Consider the following 21,769-nt stretch of genomic DNA (forward strand, 5'->3'; position numbering starts at 1 on the left):
TAAAGCAGCACTCAATTAAACTTGTCATTTTCCCACAGACATACAGTCAAGCGCCCATTCGTATTATTTTGTAGTGAAGAGAAAGCAGAAATGAAACCGGATGTTTCACTTCGACTACAGTTAACTTGTCCTGTAAGTGCGTGGCGCAGAGCGACGTCGACGAGGACTTATTTTATCTGGACATCTTCAAACATTTGCTATTTTTGGGAGGGGGAATGATGCGGAAATCCTGAAATGAGAGTGTGAGATGTTATTACTTCCGAAAGTGTGGATAATAAACGCTGCCACGTTGATGACTTCTGCTAAAGTGGGTCTGAGAAGAAGCTTCTGCTGCATTCATAAACACTTCTTTAGGACTCACAACAACCCCTGAGCTTTGTTTACCCACAAAAAGAAAAAAAAACCTTGCTGTGCGCTTGGGATGACGACGGCTGAAAGGAATATGATAAACATGGAAGATCCCGGTGGAGTTGTCAGGCTCCGAGAGGAACACGAAAAGGTAACTATGTTTAAGACACAAAGCACTTAGCTGGCTTTAAATGAACTAGTCCAGTCGCAGCTGGTGACCACGCGTCGGCTCGGGGGGTGGGTGTTCTGGGCCACATGGGTCAGCAGCTTTAGTGCGTTTTGTACAATAAGTGAACAATAAAATAAACATATTGCTCTACTAATGTTCGCTGCCTGGCACCTTTTAAATTGTCTGTCACGATGACGCTTCTATTTTCCATAACCTTCCTTCTTTTGTTGGCAGCCTCTGAACTTCCGCCACAAAAAGAAAGTATTTTTCGCAGGTTTCATTTAACTATGCGGGGTAAATAACGTCGCCATCGGTGCGGGTTTCACATTTAGGTGTTTTGTGAGGGTAAACGAAAGTGAACGAGGGCTGCGCTAGTTAGCCAGCTGGCTACAGGAGCTAACGTTAGCTTGTAAATCTTGAACGTCAACGCCCCCTGCTCTACTTTACAAGTCACACTCAGAAGACGCAATAAAAACACGGGGAGTGCAATACATAGAGAATATATACTATATACTAACTATACCGCATATGCATTATAAGCGGCGGTGCTAGTATATTTTTGCTTAACTCTCTTGAATTATTTGGTCTTTTTGCAGCTCTATTTGCGGTCGCCCTCTAGTTCCTTTTAATTGTTTCATATGAAGTGGTGGCCTAGTTGGCGGGTATCAGTGTGTAGAATTTTATTAGTGTTTTTTTTCCCGTGGATTTGCTTTGTATGTTTTTTTTTTTTAGTGCAAGCACTATAGTTGAATGAGAACTAGCATATCTTTAAGTCAAAGTTATATCTACATTTTATTTCTGTAGGATTGTTCCATAACAATATAGCTGATAAAATAGTTGGTGAAACGTCTGTGAACTTTGGTGAGATTGTAGATACAGGGAAATTATGCAGTTTATAAGAGCTGCACTGCTTGAGGTTGGGTCCACAGCGCCCCTGCTGGTTGCAGCCAAGTAGTGCACTCCATTTAGCCTTTGCTTCAGTCGATTTGCTACGTACCATCTGTAGTTATCATTGTTTGTAATCTACCGTGGTGTTTTTCTGCACTGCATTTACTTGGAAACATTAACAACGGCAACAGAATGATGAAGTATAATTCTACACTACTTCAAACTAGAACCACTAATCAGTACTTCTGTGCATGTCTTAATCAAAATTGAGTAGCATTGTTTTTGTAGAGACAGAATTGTTGATGGAGCTCTCATATACCCCTGATCAAAATTTTAAGACCAATTGAAAAATTGCCAGATTTACATATTGCACTGTTGGATCTTAAGGAGGTTCTAAGTAGAGCTTCAAATGCAAAAATAAGAAATGGGAGTGAGACAAACCCATTTTTGAGTCAGCAATTTTTTGCAAACAAACATTAAAGTGAAATAGGCTGTTTATCAGCTGATCAAAAGTTAAGACCACAGCCTTTAAAAGCCCAAATCTTGGTAAAAATGTGGATTCAATGTCATTTGTCAGATATTCACACTGACATGATCTCCTGATGGCAAAGACAAAAAAGCTTTCTCTCTCTTTGAACGTGGTCAGATTGTTGAGCTGCATAAGCAAGGCCTCTCGCAGTGCGCCGTTGCTGTTGAGGTTGGACACAGTAAGACAGTCTTTTGAAAACTTCTTCAAAGATCCCGAGGGCTGGGCTGTGGAACAAAAAACTGAAGTGGTAAAGCCAAAAAAATGTCACAGTCTCAGGATCCGATTGGCAGTCCGTCAAGACACGGGGCCATCCTCGGCTCAAATGAAGGATGTTGCTGGTGCCGAGTGCAGTCCAATAACCATCAGACGGCATCTGTGGGAGAAGCTTTTTAAGAACAAAAAACATCTTCAAAGGCCTCGTCTCCTGCAATGCCACAAAATCTTAAAGTTTTATTCTCTGATGAGAAAAAATGTAACCTTGATGCTTCCAACGTTACTGGTACAACAAGGAGACCCCACCTGAGGTGTTGTCCGTGTGGCACATTGGGGGCGCCATCATATCTGGACTGCTTTTTTTTCTGGAGCTTCAGGTTGTGCAGGGGCGTGAAATGGCAGCTGGCTTTGTGGAGATGTTCCAGGGCGCATCCCTCATGACTGAAGGTCCTCGTCTGTGTGGTAATGACTGGCTTTTTCAACAGGAAAACACTGCACTTCACAATGCCCGCCTGACAAAGGACTTCTTTTAAGAATAAGTTCACTCTTTTGGACCATCCTGCGGGTTCCTCTGAACGAAATCCAATTGAGAACATTTGAGGATGAATGGCAAGGGAAGTTCCATCAGTTCCAGACAGTGAATGCCCTCCGTGAAGCCATCTTCATCACCTGGAGCAATATTCCCACAATGCTCCTGGAAACAATGACATCAAGCATGCCCAATTCTTGCAATTTTTCAGCTGGTCTTAAAATTTTGACCAGGAGTGTATTGATTATTTGTACATTGCTGTTCAAGGAATATTTGTGAAATTGCTACGTCTGTGGATTGTATTTGCCAATAACCAGTTGGTAGTCAACTTTCAGTAATTACACAAGATAAGGTCGCATTGCGTGCCTCTCTCAGTGTAATAGGTAGCCTCTTCTACATTATCAGTTGATGAGAAACCTTTTCTAACTGGAGAATCGACTAGTGAAGAGGTAATTTTCCAAAGACACATTTGAATTCAGCATTCCACAAATCGTGTAATTTATGTGAGTGTGTTTGTCCACACGACAACAGGTGGTGAAGGACTGCGACCGTCGGATTCAGCATTGGTAAGCAACACTAAAAATGAGTGGCCATCTCAGCATTAGTGTGTATGCGACAGCTCCTTGTACAAAACATGCACGCTCAAACAGTCACACCCACATGATTAAAAAAAACAAACTTTGCAAACTATTTTGAATACAGAGCAATTTGAGATGTGATATGCCTTGGTTCTGATGGTAGTGTATCTTCTGCAAACTCTGTATACTTAGAGAACATGTTCTTCAGCATGAAGCATGGAGAACACAGGTTTATAATCACATTATCTCCAGCTTTGGTCTGGAAGCTGTCACAACAGAAGCAAAGCAGCTCATGGAATCCAGCCGTCATTAATATTGTCGTGCATACTTGTGGTACTCACAAGTGGTACTTCACATGAGCAGACGGCGGGGAGTGGGTGTTCGTCACGCACGGTGACCCTCCATCAGGTAGATGTAGTGGAGACACCTGTGAGTTTATCATGCTCATCCTTTTTACCGACCGTGGTTGATGGCCATACAATATGTCTTAAGGTAGGGGTCTCAAACGCAAGGCAACCAGGGGCCACTGGAGGTAGAGTCTGGGTGAGGCTGGGCCACATCAGTCCAGAATTACATTCCAACCAAGTGTCTTAACTCATCAACAAACAGACAAGAGGGCATCACTCACAATTACGGTCTGACTCACAGTGTCATGAAATAAAACACATCACCTTTTTACAAAACAAGTGTCGGGAAGCCGCTGGGAGCGACGCGTCAGGTGTATCGCAACAAAGTAGAGTATTGTGCAAAAGTTATTTGATTTCAGGAGTTCAGTTCAGACACAGAGACCAATTCAAGCTCAGGGTTTTTTTGCAGTTCATTTGCTGATTAGAGCGTGAACCAGTAGTTGAAAATGTTTTCAACAATTTTTCAGATTTTCTGAGATACTGAATTGGAGCTTTTTATTAGCTGTAAGCTATAATTAGCCAAAAATATTAAGAAATATTTTCTTGAAACGTGTCATGGTTATATAGAATATGAGTGTTACTTTTTTAATCAAACTACTGAAATAATTAACTTTTTAAAGATCTTCAGATTTATTGTGCTGTATGTGGCAATCATTTCTTAAAAAGCTTTATTTTACTATTAAATAAGTGTATTTACAATTTAAACAATTATCAATAATCATAATGTAAGTTTTTGTATAATTATTATACACTATTTAATGAAGGTTTTCATTTTTAATTAAGTAATTATAGAATTATCCATCCATTCATCCATTTTCTATGCCGCTTCTCCTCACTAACGTCGTGGGAGTATGCTGGAGCCTATCCCAGCTGACTTCGGGTGACAGGCGGTGTACACCCTGGACTGGTCGCCAGCCAATCGCAGGGCAATTATAGAATTATATTATTGATAATTAAAAAATAACATTGTATTAATTATACATTTTTCAATTTAGTGCTATTGGCCAGGGGTACCGTATAAAGGGGAAAGTCAGGACTATTCCAAGGTCCCTTGACTGCTAGGGCACCCAAAAAAATAGGTAATTATTAAAACAGTTAGTAATTAATTCATAATTATTATTTTTTTCATGGGACCCAGAATTCCTGGCTGCGTCCCTGCTACTGGCTATATGATATGGAAAAAAAGAACCATAAAATCACCTTAATTTAGACAAAAACATGTTTGAGTTACTTTTCAAGAAAACATACCATAAATTCCAGTATAAACCGCTACTTTTTTCTCTGAGCCCTGCTGTGCAGCCAGTGTATGGCTAAATTCTAATCGCTTGACATCACCTTTGCTTCAGAACTACAACTACAACGTTTGAGTGAGTTGCTGTGTGATGAGTTTAATGTTGTTTGTAAGATGAAACCATGAGTCATACTGTTATATTGAGTAATGACCTCCTGCATTTTCCAATGGGTTGACACACTCGTTGTGAGTTTATTCATAGCTCATGATTGGCTCCTGTCAAATAAAGAGCTGACTGGTCTTCATGGACTTTTGCGCGCCACAATATGCCACTTTATGACGTGGACACGTGTGGTTTATACAATAGTGCGACTTATACAAGAACAAATCTGTTTTTCCCTCTGAATTTTGTGGGTGCGGCTTATACACCGGTGCGGCTTTTTTACCAGAATTTACAGTATATCACCTGTGAAACTTAGAGGATGAGACGCCTTCTTTAAGGAGACTTAAATGTACTCTCACTGGATGCGAGTAGATGTGAGTAGATTGGTGGAGCCCTAGCAGGACTTCCAGTGGCACGTAGGTGGGTTCTAAGTGAGACAGCACTTGGCAAACCCGCTGTCTTCCACCGCTGAGAAAGGCCGGTCATTTCGTCCAATGATTAAATTATTTTTTTGGGTTATTTGCTTAGCCTTCTGACTGTCACGCACATAAGGGTGAGGGTTCGCCACATGGCTGCGTTACCTGCCGTTTCACTGACACCACTCCGCCCCCCACAAGATAGTTTTTGTGGCATGTGTTGGCAGTTAAGTTCCACAAGGCAGACAAGATTGTTTTTGTTTTGGCACGCATGCAGATTGTGAAGGAAAGTAGGAGGACGGTGCCCAAGACGTCGGTTAGGGCAAGGCAGTACATGCACGCATGGATCTCTGCAGGCTGCAATTAGACTAACCACAGGTGACCGGCGTTGAAACGCATTCATCGGCATATGCTGATCACATGATTTTTCAAGGAAATCGGCTGATACCAATCAGTAGTTGATCGGCGCATCCCTAATTATTGTTAAATGAAATGAATAACTGCGATAGTATGTGGTCAGTTGAGTAAGGTGCTGTAAGTCTACTCACACCCACGATGTGTCATTTTCACTGAGCTAAAACCAAGTAGTTGCCAACAGTTTATCACAGAAGGTGTCTTAACATTTTGCGTTTTATCAACATACAGGGAGAAGCTCTCAGGTGATTATGAAGCCCTGAAAGACCGGCTCAAAACTCTTCCGGACCAAGTGTCGTACGACATTATGGTAAGTGTTCAACTTACTTAACTCATTCAGTACCAAAGACATATGTATATGATTTTATAAACCCAAACGTCCGATCACAAATACATATTTATACGTCTTTTATGATTTTTTTTTTTTTTTGCGTGAGAGGCAAAAAGAAGTGATGATGCAACTGCACACTAAAAGATGTCACTTTTAGTCAAAGTGAAAGTTATGCTTGAAATGTATCTTTTCACAAAAAGCTTTTCCTCCCTTTTCTTGTTGGGAGCTGATATTTTCCTGAAACTTACCTGTGTTCTACTGCTGATTACTAAAGAGCGGAAGAATGTAGAAACAAGCTTTTTTTTCTGATGAAAGACGAGAGTCTAATCTTTATTTTGGTAGGTTCTATGTTTATATAGCCATAGAACACAATATTCTGTGTGCCTTGAAAAATCAGTCAAAATAATCTACAATGGCCACCTGAAGGTGTTGTCTTTTGAAAAATGGCTGGGATTGAGTGAGTTAATACATACACCAGAAATTAGGGATACATACTAAGTAACAAAGTTGGTGTTTGTTTTTGTGGGGCTGCTTGTTGACTGGAAAGCTATCACAATTCCAACTCCATGTGTATGGTTTTCATCCACCTTCCATCTTTCCAGGTGCCGTTCGGCCCTCTGGCCTTCATGCCCGGGAAGCTGGTGCACTCTAACGAAGTCACGGTGTTGCTGGGTGACAACTGGTTTGCTAAGTGCTCTGCCAAGCAGGCTGAGAAAATCGTCGACCACAGGATGAAGTGTGAGTCTTTTTAATCCCCCCATGGTTTCACACCCTGCGAAAAGCATCCCATTGACTCAATGGTGACGTCAAACGATTCTCCTTTGAAACCAGCAGAGGGCGTTGTTGCATTAGTCACTGCAGCGCTTCTGGAAACACAAACACTGACGTGGAAAAGTGACCGCAACTTCTTTTGTTTAGATCATTTCAAACTGCTGAGTTTATGCTTTCATCCTTGTGATCAAGTAATGTCCTGCAAGTGGCATTTTGAAAGATTAAACACAAATAAATTGTCCTTTTTCCCCCGTTGCTCATTGTAAGTGAACGAAGAGAGCTAAATTGTCATATCGGATCCAGTGAGTGTATGTAACAGTCTCTGATGAGAACATTGTTAGAGTGTTAAGTGATGCAGAAGTGTGCTGCCACCACCCATCCACAGTCATCTGCACTCACCCCCCCCCCCCCCCCCCCCCCCCCCCAAATTTTGTGCCCCAGCCTGCCCTGCTATTACAGAGTTAAGTGCTGTAATGCAAACATAGCAAGCTGAAATGTGTCAGACAGCGACGGGCTTGTCAGGCCTTCTCTGTTTGACCTTTTCTCACTTCCACTTGATGCACACGCTGAAGGGGCTCCCGATCGCCATGGAAACAAGGGCTCTCTGCTCGCTTTTTGTAAAAGGGCTTAATTGTTGTGAAGATTTAATGATCCGGAGTGGTATTCAGGGCAGAGGATATTGTGTACGGTTTGAGTCATAATTTGCCCCCTCAACTTTTAAACATTTCAGTCATTATGTTGAATGTTTGGTTCAAATGTATAAGGGCCTGCAGCCATGTTTATACTCCATCAGTCTGCCACCATCAACCCACAGTGCTCATTTTGATCTTTCCAAACATTTTGTTGCAGATGTGAAGAGTGAACTTGATGGTTTGTGCAAGACGAGGAAAAACTTTGAAGCAAGAGTCGGAATGGTGAAGGACTGGGAGAACATCTCATCTGTATGTTGCTTTACATCAGGGGTGTCCAAACCTTTTCCAGCACGGGCCATATAATTATGCTATGCTAAGAAGTTTTAATATATATACATTTCAAGAAAAAAGCGCATCTCAGCTTTGTGATATAGGTGAAAAAGTATATTAACAGTATCATCTTTGCTCCCCCCCATTTTTGCAGTGTTTCTTTTTAATTTTTTTTTTTAATATCTAACTTTCCTTTTAAGTTATCTTTGTACATTTTCTTCTCATAATATTATGACTTGATTCCCATAATATTTTGACTTTATTCACATATTACTGTATTATAACTTTTTCCCAACCTACTTTTCCAAAAATTGCATTTTGTTTTGTTTCTCATAATATTACAACTTCAAAATTTTTTTCACTATACTAAAATGATTATTTTTCCTCATAATTTTAGGACTTTTTTTATAATAAAAGTTCAACTTTTTTCTCATTAGAATACAACTTTTTTCCCGTAATATTTTAACTTTATTCTTGGAAAATTATTGTTTTTTTTTTCCATTTCTGTTTTTTTAATTTTCAACTTTATTGTTAGAAATATTGTTCTCATAATTCTGACTTTATTCCTCTAATATTTTGACTTTATTCCCATAATGTGATTTTTTTTCCATCCTATTATTCCAAAAATTACAAATACATTTTGTGCTTCTCACAAATTACGACCAAAAAAAACCAAACAAAAAAAGTTTAATATTTCAACTCTATGCTACGAAAATGACTCATTCCTCATAATATTCCGAGGTTATTCTCATAAAATGTTCTTGTTAGAGTACAACTTTTGGTTAATATTTTATCTTTTCACATAAAATTACATAATTTAAATTCCCATAGAATTCCCTTTTTTTTTTTTACCCATTTCTGCTGTTTTTATCCCCGTAATATTTTGACTTTATTTCTCGGAATATCATAACTTTTTCTGCCACCTTATTTGTAAAAAATTACAACTTGTATTGTTTTGTTTGTTTCTCATAATATTATGACTTTTTTAAAAAAGTCTTTAATATTTCAAATTTTTTGTGCTCCTCATATTATGTTATTTTCGTAAAATTATGACGTTTCCATTTTTTGGTGGGTTTTTTTTAGTTCTCTTGTTCTTTTCTTGTTCTATTTTTACATTTTACATTAAAGTCACCACAGGAAAAAAACGTCCCCAACTTTACAGACAATATTTGTGTTTTAGAATAAAGGGGGCTACGTTGACATCAGAGAGGAGATTGGGGAACATGAGACCACTCTCACTAAAGGTATCTTTTAATTTTTAACCAGCACGCTAATGGAGTCTACCCAAACTCAGATCACAGTGACGCTTAAACATATTTTGCCGATACCTTCTTCTGTCTAACAGGGAAGCATAGAGTGGCTCACAAGCCACATTCAAAGCCGAAGGTGGACACTGTGCTGGATCTGGAAGAGGACAGTAACGAAAGTGGAGAGGAGGCCCATAAAAACGGGACAACAAACGCTTTCATGACTCAGCAGGAGTTGTGGGCTCGATTAGATGAACTTGAGAAACTGGAGGAGCTGCACAATGAGCGTGACAGGTACACCACCACACCCTCCCTGTGTTCTTTTCTTTTCTGAGTCATTAAAATGTTTCCTCAGGTTGTCTGACAATGCAGACCTTGTCGGTGAGGACACATCGTCATCCTCTTCTTCGGAGGAGCAGAATGAGGCAGACGCCGCTCCTCCGGTGAATGGACTCCACGGTAGCGCGCCCCCTAGTGGAGACATAAACGAAGACGACGAGGAAGACGACAGTTTGCCAACCATTTATTTTTCTCACACGGTCGAGCCCAAGAAGGTCAGTGTGACTACGGGACAGGCTCCCTTTCACAGGTTCCTTGCGAAATTGGTCTCTGTTTGCTTTAGGTGAGGATCAACACAAGTAAAAACACCATGCTGAAGTTCAGTGAAAGGAAAGAACAGAAAGAACATTCAAAACGGAAAAAGAAAAACGGTCACCATAACGGACACTCTCATCACGAAGTTCACAAAATCCAGACCCCTGCGGACATCTACAGGTAGAGCCCCGGCATGCCTGTGCCATCAAGTGACGACATGAGAGGTTTGTTTCATAGCTTTTTCACCTTTTAGGCTGTTTGTGGACGTGAGGAATGGAGAGCCCATCCCCAAGAAGTCCATCCTGAAGTCACGAAGCCGGGAGAACAGCGTGTGCAGCGACACAAGCGAAAGCAGCGCAGCAGACATAGAAGAGCGGCGCATGCTGGGCCGCAGTTTCAGCCACGACGAGGCTACACCCAGCGACAACAGTGCCAGCGACGGCCTTACAGAGGAGGACAGTCCGACAGGAATGCCACCGCATCCCACTGGACGATTTGAGGTAGGACTGCAGAATTAGTTGCCCTCTTCCTTCTCAATCTCCTATGCTAGGGGTGTCCAAAATGCGGCCCGTGGCCCAATACAAAAAATAACAACAGCAACCATTTTACAAGAATAGAGTCTAAATATGTATTAAGAGAAAAAAGCTCGTAATTTTAGGAGAATAACGTAATATTATGAGGGGAAAAATTTTTTTTAGGAGAATAAAATTGAAATAAATGAATATATATGATATATAAATGGAAAAATAATATTTTAGTTGAATGGAATTTAAATATTAAACAAATTATTTTTTATGTCATAATGAGAACCAAAACAAAATAAAGTTGTAAATTGTAGCGTATTAATATAATCGAAATGAAGTCAAAATACTATGGAAATAACGTCATAATATTAGGAGGAATAAAAACCATGAAGAGTAGGGCAGCAACTAACGATTATTTTACAAATCGATACATCGGTCGATTATTTTTTTTTCAATTAAACGATGAATCTGATTAAAACAAAAAACAAAAAAAAATACACATTTTAAAATTCCGCCTCTTAGCAGCACTCCCTTCTAAGAATGCATGAATGGACTTTTTCCCTCTCCAAAATCATAGCAAAGATGATGAGGAAGAGGAATTTCTCCAACACCGAAATTGAAGTAGAGAAGTATTAAAAAATCAACCGACAAACATCACGAACGCTCTACTGCAAATCAACAAGTCACTGGCACAGACACGTGCATCTCCAATAAATAAATAAGAAATAAATAAACGTGAGGGGAAGGCTTTGTGTTTGGCATCGGCTCGTCTGCTCTGGAGGGAGAGGTGGTGCCTTGTTTGATGGTCAGGTTGTGAAGCACGTAGCAAGATGATATGGCCTGCGCTGGTCAGGCACAGCCATAGCTATTTGTAGTTTCAATGTTTCTACCACTAGGTTTTGTGTGTGCGCATGGTAAGAGTTGTGCATAAATGTATGCATTTTCCTACACACAAGTACAAGTGAATAAATCCCATACTTTGCATGGGAATGTTCTTCCGCATGCTGTACATACACATCTCTGCAGGGGTTTGCTTTGCAAGGTATCAGAAAGAGGCAAAAATGTCGATTGCTCTTTGACAGTCAAAGCTGGTGTGAGTATCTTGTTTTGCCTGAAACACAAAGACAATAGGTCTGCTTTCATGGATGACTAAGGAAATAAAACAGTCAGTCACATTTCAGAGGCTGAAATCAGGATATTTACATTTTTAAATGAAACAATTAATCGATTACCATAGTTGTTGTCGATTAATTGGATAATCGATTAATAATTGATTCATCGATTGCACATTGCAGCTCTAATGAAGAGAATTTCAGAAGAAAGTTGAAATATTTGGGGGAAAAGAGCAAAAGCCAAAGTTCATACTAATGTGCTTTTTCATCTTGATGAGAGATGCATTTTTTTTGGAAATACATACTGTATAACCTCTTAGCATATTTGGAAATGATCAAAGGGGCCTTTCCATCCTTTCATTTTTCACTATGTGAACCTTAGTGGGAAAAGGTTGGACAACCCGTCCTGACTCCTGTTGCACAAAATTCTTGAAATTGCCACAAATGCGCCAGGAGACGCCTCGTTTACTTCTGTAAACCGGAGCGCATTGTGTTTATATTACACACACACACACCCACACACACACGAACACACGCACACAAAAACACAAAAATATTTGTGCAGCCCGACTGTATTTTTCTTACACAAATTGCTGTAAGCCTCATTTTCACCAAGCTTCCACCAGTGGGTGTGAAGGAGATGATCATAGCTGTTTCAGCTACAGTGTTTCCCACCGGACTGTAATCTATTTGTGGCAACGGGGGGGATGGATGCTGCAAATCTATTTGAATACATGAATGTAGAAGAAACACTGAGCTATGTAAATAATGCCACATTCCAATTGATTGAACTAAACACAAGATACTGTATAGAAATGTTTTTGCCATTGTTGTTCCAATGCAGTCCTGTAGGGGGCTGTTATGCATGTCATAAAGTACACTCCCGATCAACAGTGTTGATCAATGTTTTGAGTAAGCAATTTAATGCAAACAAGCATTAAAGTGAAATCAGATGTTCAACAGCTGATCAAAAGTTTCAGAACACAGCTTCTAAAAGGCAAAATCTTGGAAAAAATGTGGCTTGCATGTCATTTTCTGTCAGGTATTCACACTGTCGTGATCTCTTGATTGCAAAGCAGCAGGCCATTGCTGCTGAGGTTGGATGCAGTCAGACAGCCATTTGAAACTTCTTCAAAGATCCTGATGGTTATGGAACAAAAAAAGTCAAGCGGTAGTTCACAATGGCTGCCTGACAAAGGACTTCTTCCAGACGAATGAGTACACTATTTTGGACCATCCTGTGTGTTCCATTAATCTAAATCCAATTGAGAACATGTGGGGATGGATGGCTAGGGAAGATTACAAAAATGGACATCAGTTCCAGACAGTGGATGCCCTCTGTGAAGCCATCCTCACCACCTGGAGCAACATTCCCACTAGCCTCCTGGAAACACTGGCATCAAGCATGACCAAACCAATTTTTGAGGTGATTAACAAGAATGGTGCAGCTAGTCATTACTGAGTCCCTTTTTCAACATTATATTTCTATTTTACTGTAAGGGGATTTCAGGTTGATTGAGCTGTGGTCTTAAATTTTTGATAATTTATGTTTTTCAAAACATTTTTTGTCTCGCTCCGAATTCTTCTTTTTGCATTTTGAAGCTCTACTTAGAATGTACTTACAAGATCCAACAGTTCAAAATGTAAGTGCAGTGGTCTTCATGGAGGAAATAACAATGGCAAATCAGATAGGCGGTTCTTAAACTGACACCACGCTGTTCCTTTTCTTTCTGTCTTTGTTGTGCAGGCCTTCTCAGGTACAGTGGTGGAAAAAGATCCAATGCCCTTGGCTGTTCCCCATCTGACCATCGCCCCGCCGGCCCTGCCCACCATCCTAGAGTGGAAACAGGAGGAGGTAGCGCCCGACATGTTGCCCCCTCAGCAGCCTGTTAAACGGGTGTCAAAGTTCAAAGCTGCCAGGATGCAGCAGAAATGATACTGTGTGTTTTTTCCTCCGACAGTCTTTTTGTTGGACGAACCCCTAAACATCCCCCCCCCCCCTTTTCTTTACGCTCTCTAGCATCATTCAGCCACCATACATACATACACGGTTTAGATCAGTATAAAAAAAGCAAGGTAATGATTGAAATGTTGGGTCTCTTTTCAACTGTTGATGATGTTGTAGGACTGTAATCTTTCTGTAGCTCACCTTTCTCGTGCTCTTGACCTGCTTAATGAATGTACGTGTAGCTTTGTGACTAGCTTTGTGATGAGACACAAAAAAATATTAACCGGGGGGGGGGGGAAGGAAAATAAATGATTTTGCTTACAAGTCATGCTGTCTGTTTTTCCTTGCAAGAAATAATCTTTCGGCGCACCTGACTGGATCCTTGCTTGGTTCATATAGCTCTTCTTCATTCAGCGTGTGAGTATTTGTCAGGAACTAAATTGATGTTATGCCGCATGGTAATAGCGTGTCAGTTTTGCTCCCAGTGTAAATGGTTACGGTCTGATATTGTCATTACTAATAATTGTTTCTCCTGTCTGCACTACCCCGGAATAGAATTGCAAGCAAACTTTACGCGGAACAATAATATTTAACGACAGTATTTCTCAAAAGATAAATTAAAAACATTGTCGAGAAGAGGCGGCAACAGCAGCACAGTTGAAATGAATACACACAGCCTTCAAAACAAGACAGTGCGATCATATGACCTGAAAAATAAAGACTTGTTATTTCTAAGATTAAGTTTCACAATTCCAAATTGACCTAATCCCCATTGTTGTTTAATCCTTCAAAGTTGACTTTGGTTCATTGTTGTGTAACCAGCTAGTATTTAGCAGAGGTGGAAGAAAGTCAGTGTTCTGCAGGTCTCAAGTCTTTAATCTCGAGTCTCCAGTAAAGACGTCTGAGTCTCAAGTCAGGACAAGACTGGACGAGTCAGGCCCCAAGTCATTATTACATTTTCCAGTCTTCACAAGTCATAAGCCATGGAAGCCCGTTTCCGCCACGGAAAGAAAAATAATATTCCAATGGTAAGTCCTATTTATGAGCTAAAAAGTTATAATTATGAGATAAAATGTCAAAATAATGAGGTAAAACCTAAAAATTATGAGATACAAACTGCGCATGTGCTGCCTTAATCGTAATTTCAATTGATCTCATAACTACTATGACTGTCAGAATTTCAACTTTTTATCTCATAATTTCATCTTTTTATGTCATAATTATGACTTTTAAATGATAATTATGACTTTTTAATCTCAATTTCGACTTTTTAGTTTCATAATTATGACATACCATTTACCATTGACATACCATACCATTGCTTCTACAGATGCACTATGGAAAGTGTCCTTACCGCCTCCATCACTGTTTGGTACGGTAACTGTACAACACGTGATAGGAAGGCACTCCAGCGGGTGATCAAGACCTCACAGAACATTGTTGGGGCAGCCCTCCCCTCACTGCAAGACATTTATAAATCTAGAGTCCTACGAAGAACACACAACCTCATCAAGGACAGCACACATCCACAACACTCATTATTCACACTCCTACCGTCAGGCAGACGCTACAGGAGTTTGAAGTCCAGGACCACAAGACTGGCGAACAGCTTTTACCCACAGGCCATCAGGCTTCTCAACGAAGCACTCACACACGCCGCACGCAACACACGCACACACTCATAGCACTTTTATTCACTTATTTATTTATTCATTTATTTGTATTATTCATCTGTATTAATGTCTCTTCTGTTGTTGTTGTTGCTTAATATATTGGTATTTATGTTTCTTATGATGGTATTTGTTTCTTATGTTGGTATTTGTGTTTCTTATGTTCTTATTCTTTTTCTTGTGTTTTCTTTCTTTTCTTGGGAGAATGAACAGAATAAGAATTTCATTGCATAGTATAACTGCCTGTTTTACTATGCATATGACAATAAAACTCTTGAATCTTGAATCTTGAATACCATTTGTCACGCTCTGTGCGTTAGTTTGCGTGTCAGTTGGTTTATTTTCACTGCCATGCCTTAATTCCGGTTTCCTGCTCTTATTTTGTTATACTTCCTGTGTTGCTATCTCCTCGGTGTGCTTTACATTTCTTATGACACGCACGTGTTGCTAATTTGGTTTCTTCTTATTTAGTTCAGCCGGTGGCGTGTTAGTTTGTCAGAGCATTGAATGTGTTTGGTTGGTCCCTGTTTGCCGTACGACTGTGGTAAGCATTGCTTTTGTCTTTTTGTTTCATGTACCAGCAGCAAGCTTCTTTGTTTCTGCTCATAAAAAGAAATAGTTTTTACCTGCACTGGGTCGACGCTGCATCTTGAGTTCATCGCCAACAAATCACCATGCCACGATGTGACACCATTGGGACATTTTTTTTTTCTTTCAGTGGCGGAAACGGGCTTCCACAATAAGCACTGTTTTGTGTTTCCCAAATAAAATGCCAGTTTAAAAATCCATCCAGCTTCTTCTGCTTATCCGAGGTCGGGTCGCGGGGGCAGCAGCCTAAGCAGGGAAGCCATCCTGGCAGATCCCGAGGCGTTCCCAGGCCAGTTGAGAGACAGTCTCTCCAACATGTCCTGGGTCTTCTTCCCTGAGAACCCCTCCCACCCGGATGTGCCCTGAACACCTCTCCAAAGAGGGATCTGGGAGGTATCTTGGCCAGATGCCAGAGCCACCAGATCTCAATGCGCAGGAGCAGCGGTTCTACTCAGAGTTTCTCCCAGATGACAGTGCTTCTCACCTTATCTCTAAAGGAAAAAACTCATTTCGGCCACTTGTATCCGCAATCTTGTCCTTTCGGTCGCTACCCAAAGCTCATGTCCATAGGCGAGGCTACGTACGTACATCGACGGGTAAACTGAGAGCTTTACCTTTCGTCTCAGCTCCCCCTCCACCACAACACAAAGTAATAGACACCCTCGTTCTTCATTTGGACGGAATAACTGGACGTTAGTTGAATACTTTGAATGGTGACTCATATCCACCCCTCTGTTATACAGTCGTCCCTCGTTATAGCGCAGTTTGAATATCGCTCCCTCACTATATTGATTTTTTTCAAAAAATAATAAATGATTGCTGGTTCATGGTTGACTCTGGCCTATTATTAGTAAAAAAAAAAAACAATTACATAGTTATATGTAGTATTCTGGTCACGAGGCATTACTTACCTTTCACACTGCATGGAGGCGCGCAGACATCCCATGCCTGAGATTGAGTGGAAAAAAAAAGGTTCTTCTCTCATTCCATGTGGAAGTGGTACGTTTTGGGCTTCTTTGTCCTTCATCCCCACTCTTTTTGAAACACTTTTTTTAGGTTTAGAATAAGTAAATTGGAGAGGCTAACTAGTTAGCTTTGTAGCTTGCTACGCTAGTGGCAGCTGTTTTTTGTCCCTGCAGTGATCCTGTAGCCTGCGCAATGTGATGTCTACAAAGAATAATAGGAGTGTAAATGTGACTACGGGATGTTATTTCATGTCTACAGGGCTATAATGTTAAAACCCGTATTTAGAAAGTCATAAACGGGTTTTCTATGTTTGAACTATGAAAATATTAAATTTATTATAGAATCCTACTTTCCTTTAAATTCACAAAATTGGTCTGGAACCAATTAACCGCGATAAACAAGGGACGACTGTATACTATATTTTAGGATTAGTTTGCGGAGTACTTGTAGTTGAAGTATGGTAGAAGTAGATACTTTGCAAAATATGCTTTGAAAGTTATATCTGGCTTTAAATAAGTTACAAAATGGTATGTTTGTTTTTTTGTGAATAATAATTCCTTCTTGCTGCAGACTATTTTTGAGTTTTGGCTACCACTTTATGAACCCCCTCTCCTGCTCACTATAAATGCACACACACACTAAAAACCTGAAGTATTTTCAAGTCTCGAGTCATTTATGTGACAGTCCAAGTCGAGTTGCAAGTCGTTGATATTGTCAAGTGATACCAACCGCTATCTTTTAGGGCCTTTTTCTCAGTCTTCGGGGGGGGGGAATTCCAGACACGTGACCTGACATGGGTGTGGACTGAATCAGCATTGTTTTCGGACAGGATTCTGAACTCACACATGCCACCGAGCTTCATTTTAGCCCAAGCTGCTTTGATTAAATCCGTAGCTTGTGAGCTTGAAAGGCTATCATTGCCTTTTTAGTTTTAACGGTGGGAGTGCAGGTCTCTGATAAGAAGCTTTTAAACAGATCCTGAGGTGACTCGGCCCTTATTTCCCTTCGTCTGGATTATTACTCCAATATGAAAATCCAGGTAGCATGAGACAGATTAGGCAATGCTTAACATGCTGGCGTTGTGCTGGTGAGACACAGATCAATGGTTTTAATGTAGGTTAAGCTGCGAAGGTGTATGCTCGAACAGAGCAGAACTACTTTTCAAAGAAACTGAGCACATAAACTGGGATGAAACGCACAAAATCTACATTTCAGGGCTTAAGAGGGATTTCAAATGTTGTGTGATGATGGATTCGAACAGGTATTGTTATCCAGACAGGTGCTGGAGCCTGAGAGGGGGGAGCCAAACCTGTAAATGTCAAGGACATTAAACAGCAGCCAAGTATATGTGCTTATTTGAGCACATGCTACCAAATAACTACCTGTAAAGTATTGCATAACTCCATCGTTCGGTAAGAAGTGTTGAATGTTCCACAACTAATCGGTCACAGTGTAGACCAGGGGTGTCCAAACTTGTTCCAGCGAGCGCCACATAGTGAAAAATGAAAGGATGCAACTTTGGCACTTTGATATTTTGTAAAGCAACACATGCACATATGCTATGAAGTTTTATGTATTACAGTACAACTTTATAACTTTACTTAGTTTTGTTTCTCATAATATGACTTTTACACAATAACATTTGTATTTTTTTCTTTCATATTTCAACTCTATGCTAATAAAATGAATAAATTTCTTCTCATCATATTACAGTTTATTCTCATAAAATTGTGACTTTTTTCCTCTTTAGAATATGACCTTTATTCTTGTAAATTTACAACTGTTTTTTCAATTTTTGCTGTTGTTTTTAATTTTACAACTGTTTCAACTTTGTTGGAAATTTTGTCCTGGTAATTATGACTTTGTTATTATTATTTGCTGTTTTGTTTCTCATATTCCATAAAAAATTGTCTTTTTTCTTTAATATTTCAACTTTATGCTCCTAAAATGACATCATTTTTCCTCATAATATCCTCGTTAAACTATGACATTTTCTTGATAGATGGCAACATCTTTCTCTTATTATTTTGACTTTACTCTTGTAAAATTACTGCTGATTTTTCAATTTTTGCTGTTTTCCTGTTAGATTATATTTTTACAATGTGCTGCGGGTGGTGTAAAAACATGTTCAGATGACCCATCCATCCATCCATCCATTTTCTATTGCCGCTTATCCTCACTAGCGTCGGGGGATATGCTAGAGCCTATCCCAGCTGACTACGGGTGAGGGGCGGGGTACACCCATGACTAGTCGCTAGCCAATCGCAGGGCACATATAGACAAACAACCATTGACCCACACATTCATACCTATGGACAATTTACAGTTGCCAATTAAACTAACATGCATGTTTTTGGAATGTGGGAGGAAGCCGGAGTACCTGGAGAAAACCTACGCACGGGGAGAACGTGCAAACTCCATACAGAGATGGATGCTTCAACTCCATGTTTCACAAATGTGAAGAAAGATGTTCAAATTGTAAGTGAATTGTCATGCAGCAAACAGTATCCATTTTAAGTGGAGCACAGCACAATATAAAGGCTCAACCCAGAGCTGGAATGATGTACTTTTGTATCATTGTACTGGTACACATGCACACTGTCATTTTTCCAAAAGTTGGAATATTATGAAAAACAAACGGTTAGGAAATGGCTGGAAGCCAGAATTGGACCCCAAGCAGAGACAACCAAAAGATTGTTAACAAAAATGTGTTAACAAAAAGCCTACTCAGTCAAAGTACAACCCAAAACCGGGCGAAGCTACAGGTAAAACGCAACAAAGGGAGCAAGAGGCAGGAATAGCATAAGCTAACATAAGTACTCACAATATTCCAGGAAGAAAAGTGGCCAAAAAGCAACTAAATACGGTGTTCCCTTGTTTATCGCAGGGGATACGTTTTCAAAATAGCCAGCAACAAGTGAAATCTGCAAAGTAGCCAACTTCTTTTTTTTTTCACAATTATAAATGTGTTAAGGCTGGAAAACCCCTCACCATACACTTTATACACTTTTCCCAGACAGGCAAGAACATTTTCTCACATTTCTCTCTTGTTTAAACACTCTCAAAAAAGTTCAAACCTTTTTTTTTTATTTTAATGACCAACCTCCAAGTTAGGCACAAGAAATTATTAAGTCACTCACCATATTCCACTCCTGTCGCAGTCCTCCTCCTTTGATCGGAAGATTCCTTCACAAGCTAGCAAGGAAGCAAGCTAGCAATGACACAGGAAATACGGCAGGAGATTGATTGACAATGGTATACAGCCAATCAGGACGCAGAAAACAATGGAGGTGCAGACAGGCGAGAGAGGAAGGAGAGAGAGAGGGATACACTCAACTTCCCACTATGCATTTCTTCTTAAAGGGCCAAGCTCAATAAAGTGGGGGGACACTAATAGCAACATGTGAACAGGAAGGTAAGGTTTGTAAAGGGCTAACGAGAGATTGCTCCAAGTTCTGACCAGATGGCTACGCCTCAGACACGCCCCTCGGGTGCAATGCAACACAGAGCAGAAAGGCGGCAGCAGTGTGGCTCAAGCAGCACATAACACAAACAAAACAACAAATAACGTTGGAATTTTTGGAGAATTAGGTTTAGGAAAAAGTTAGAATGTTGTGAAAATAAATTCCAAATATTAAGGGAATAAAGTCATGATTACGAGAGAAAAAATTAAGTTGAAATAGTTGATTAAAAAACCCCCAGCAGAAATGGAAAAACTACTGGTGCAATTTTATGAGAATAAAGTCAAAATAAAAGAAAAAAGTTGCAATTTTACAACATAAAACCTGTAATGAGGGAAAACAATGTCATTTTGAAATATTAAAGAAAAACATGTTATTTTTTAAATAGGTTTTAATACTATGAGAAAAAAACAAAACAAAATAAACTTGTAATTTTTGGAATATTAGGTTGGTGAAAAAGTTATAATATGATAGGAATAAAGTCATGATATTACAAAAAGAAAATGTCTTAATTTATTATTATTATTTAGGAAGAAAGTTGAAACATTTGGGAACAAAGCAAAAAATGGAGGAAACAAAGCAAAGAGTGTGAAGTTGATACTAATAATGCACTTTTTCCACCTATATCACAACGCTGAGATGCATTTTTTCTTGAAATATAAATAACTTCTTAGCATGTGCTTCACAAAATATCAAAGTGGCCCTTGCATCCTTTCATTTTTCACAATGTGGCCATCGCTGGAAAAAGTTTGGACACCCCTGAGTCAGAGTATGTAACAATGTTAATCAAGGTCATGATGACAGCATCCATACCGTAAAATCATAAACCACAGAACAGTAACACACGTCACGTACCCATATAATTAAAATATAAATAATCATTTCCATTGACAGCTCCCAAATCGCGAAAGTGCTGAAAGCCACCCCAGTCTATCCCCCCCCCACACACACACAAAGAGTCCGGTGTCTGCTCTTATCAAATGTGACATGCATAATAGCTAATTAAATATTCAAATAGACGCATAAGAGCGGGATGGATGATGCGCCGTGGACTCGCCGCTGCACATTTTTACGCACGGCGCACGTCTGTTCCACTTGCACGTCAGCGTCCAGATGAAGGAGACACAAGGCTCATAGGCGCAAGTATTCCGAGAGCGTTTGGAACCTTGCGTTAGCTCGTATTCTCCGGCGGAAATACCAGGGAGCAAAGAGGGCTCGCTGCGCGCCTTTTCGTGTGGCGACAGCATTGAAAACACTTTTTTTTTCAAGGAAAATTGTCTTCGACTTCCGTTTTTTTAAGCTTGCAGTATCAGTCATCCCGCTCTGCATTAGCACCATCCATTCAGTTGACGACACCTGTCCAAGTCCGGTAAGACTCCCTTCACATTTCATCAAGTTTCTTGTTAAAAGTTAGTTTAAAAATATTTGTCGTTATCGCAGCAAGTGTGTGGAAGCTCGTTATGAACACGCACCGCAGTTTGGACTGCATGTCTGCTTTATTTGTTTGAGCTCAGAATTCTACATGGCAACGTTCCGTAAAATCAAGTTTGGAGATGTATTTGTACAGTGAAGTCACGCAAATCATCAGTTTTTGTTTGAGGCTTCATACCTTTATTGTGCTCCTTGTCACTGAGGGTGGGTGGATCGATCCATGTATTGATAGTATTGATACCAAGGGCTGGGTAGATTAGATTACATTTATATTTTTGT

At 40.0% G+C, this 21,769-nt stretch overlaps 2 protein-coding genes and 1 long non-coding RNA gene across 6 annotated transcripts in view; 2 read left to right on the forward strand and 1 right to left on the reverse strand.

The window, feature by feature from the left end:
* The first annotated feature begins 124 nt into the window (after positions 1-124).
* On the forward strand, positions 125-15,386 carry uri1 (URI1 prefoldin like chaperone). Of its 3 annotated transcripts, XM_054777337.1 has the most exons (12): positions 125-499; positions 3,052-3,125; positions 3,208-3,242; positions 6,117-6,195; positions 6,819-6,954; positions 7,837-7,928; positions 9,130-9,193; positions 9,295-9,490; positions 9,552-9,750; positions 9,819-9,970; positions 10,044-10,290; positions 13,174-15,386. In XM_054777337.1, the coding sequence occupies exons 4-12, from the start codon at positions 6,193-6,195 to the stop codon at positions 13,360-13,362; spliced, it is 1,278 nt and encodes a 425-aa protein (XP_054633312.1). In that variant the 5' UTR covers positions 125-499; positions 3,052-3,125; positions 3,208-3,242; positions 6,117-6,192; the 3' UTR covers positions 13,363-15,386. The 3 variants fall into 3 exon arrangements, with proteins under 3 accessions (XP_054633312.1, XP_054633311.1, XP_054633313.1); XM_054777336.1 differs by lacking the exon at positions 3,052-3,125 and having other exon boundaries at positions 13,174-15,273; XM_054777338.1 differs by lacking the exons at positions 3,052-3,125; positions 3,208-3,242.
* A 1,909-nt stretch (positions 15,387-17,295) lies between these two features.
* Positions 17,296-19,784, reverse strand: LOC129181753 (uncharacterized). The gene is made up of 3 exons (XR_008570492.1): positions 19,739-19,784; positions 17,981-18,070; positions 17,296-17,907 (listed from the first exon to the last, which is right to left on the reverse strand). It is a non-coding gene; the product is annotated as an uncharacterized LOC129181753 (long non-coding RNA).
* A 1,345-nt stretch (positions 19,785-21,129) lies between these two features.
* The window catches only part of LOC129181621 (zinc finger protein 536-like), a 49,795-nt gene continuing 49,155 nt past the window's right edge, over positions 21,130-21,769 (forward strand). For both annotated transcript variants that reach the window (XM_054777054.1, XM_054777056.1), the window contains exon 1: positions 21,130-21,428. The gene's annotated coding sequence lies outside the window, so the exon portion shown is untranslated. The remainder of the gene's footprint in view (positions 21,429-21,769) is intronic.

Source organism: Dunckerocampus dactyliophorus, chromosome 5, assembly GCF_027744805.1.
Source record: "Dunckerocampus dactyliophorus isolate RoL2022-P2 chromosome 5, RoL_Ddac_1.1, whole genome shotgun sequence".
NCBI classification, from domain to species: domain Eukaryota; kingdom Metazoa; phylum Chordata; class Actinopteri; order Syngnathiformes; family Syngnathidae; genus Dunckerocampus; species Dunckerocampus dactyliophorus.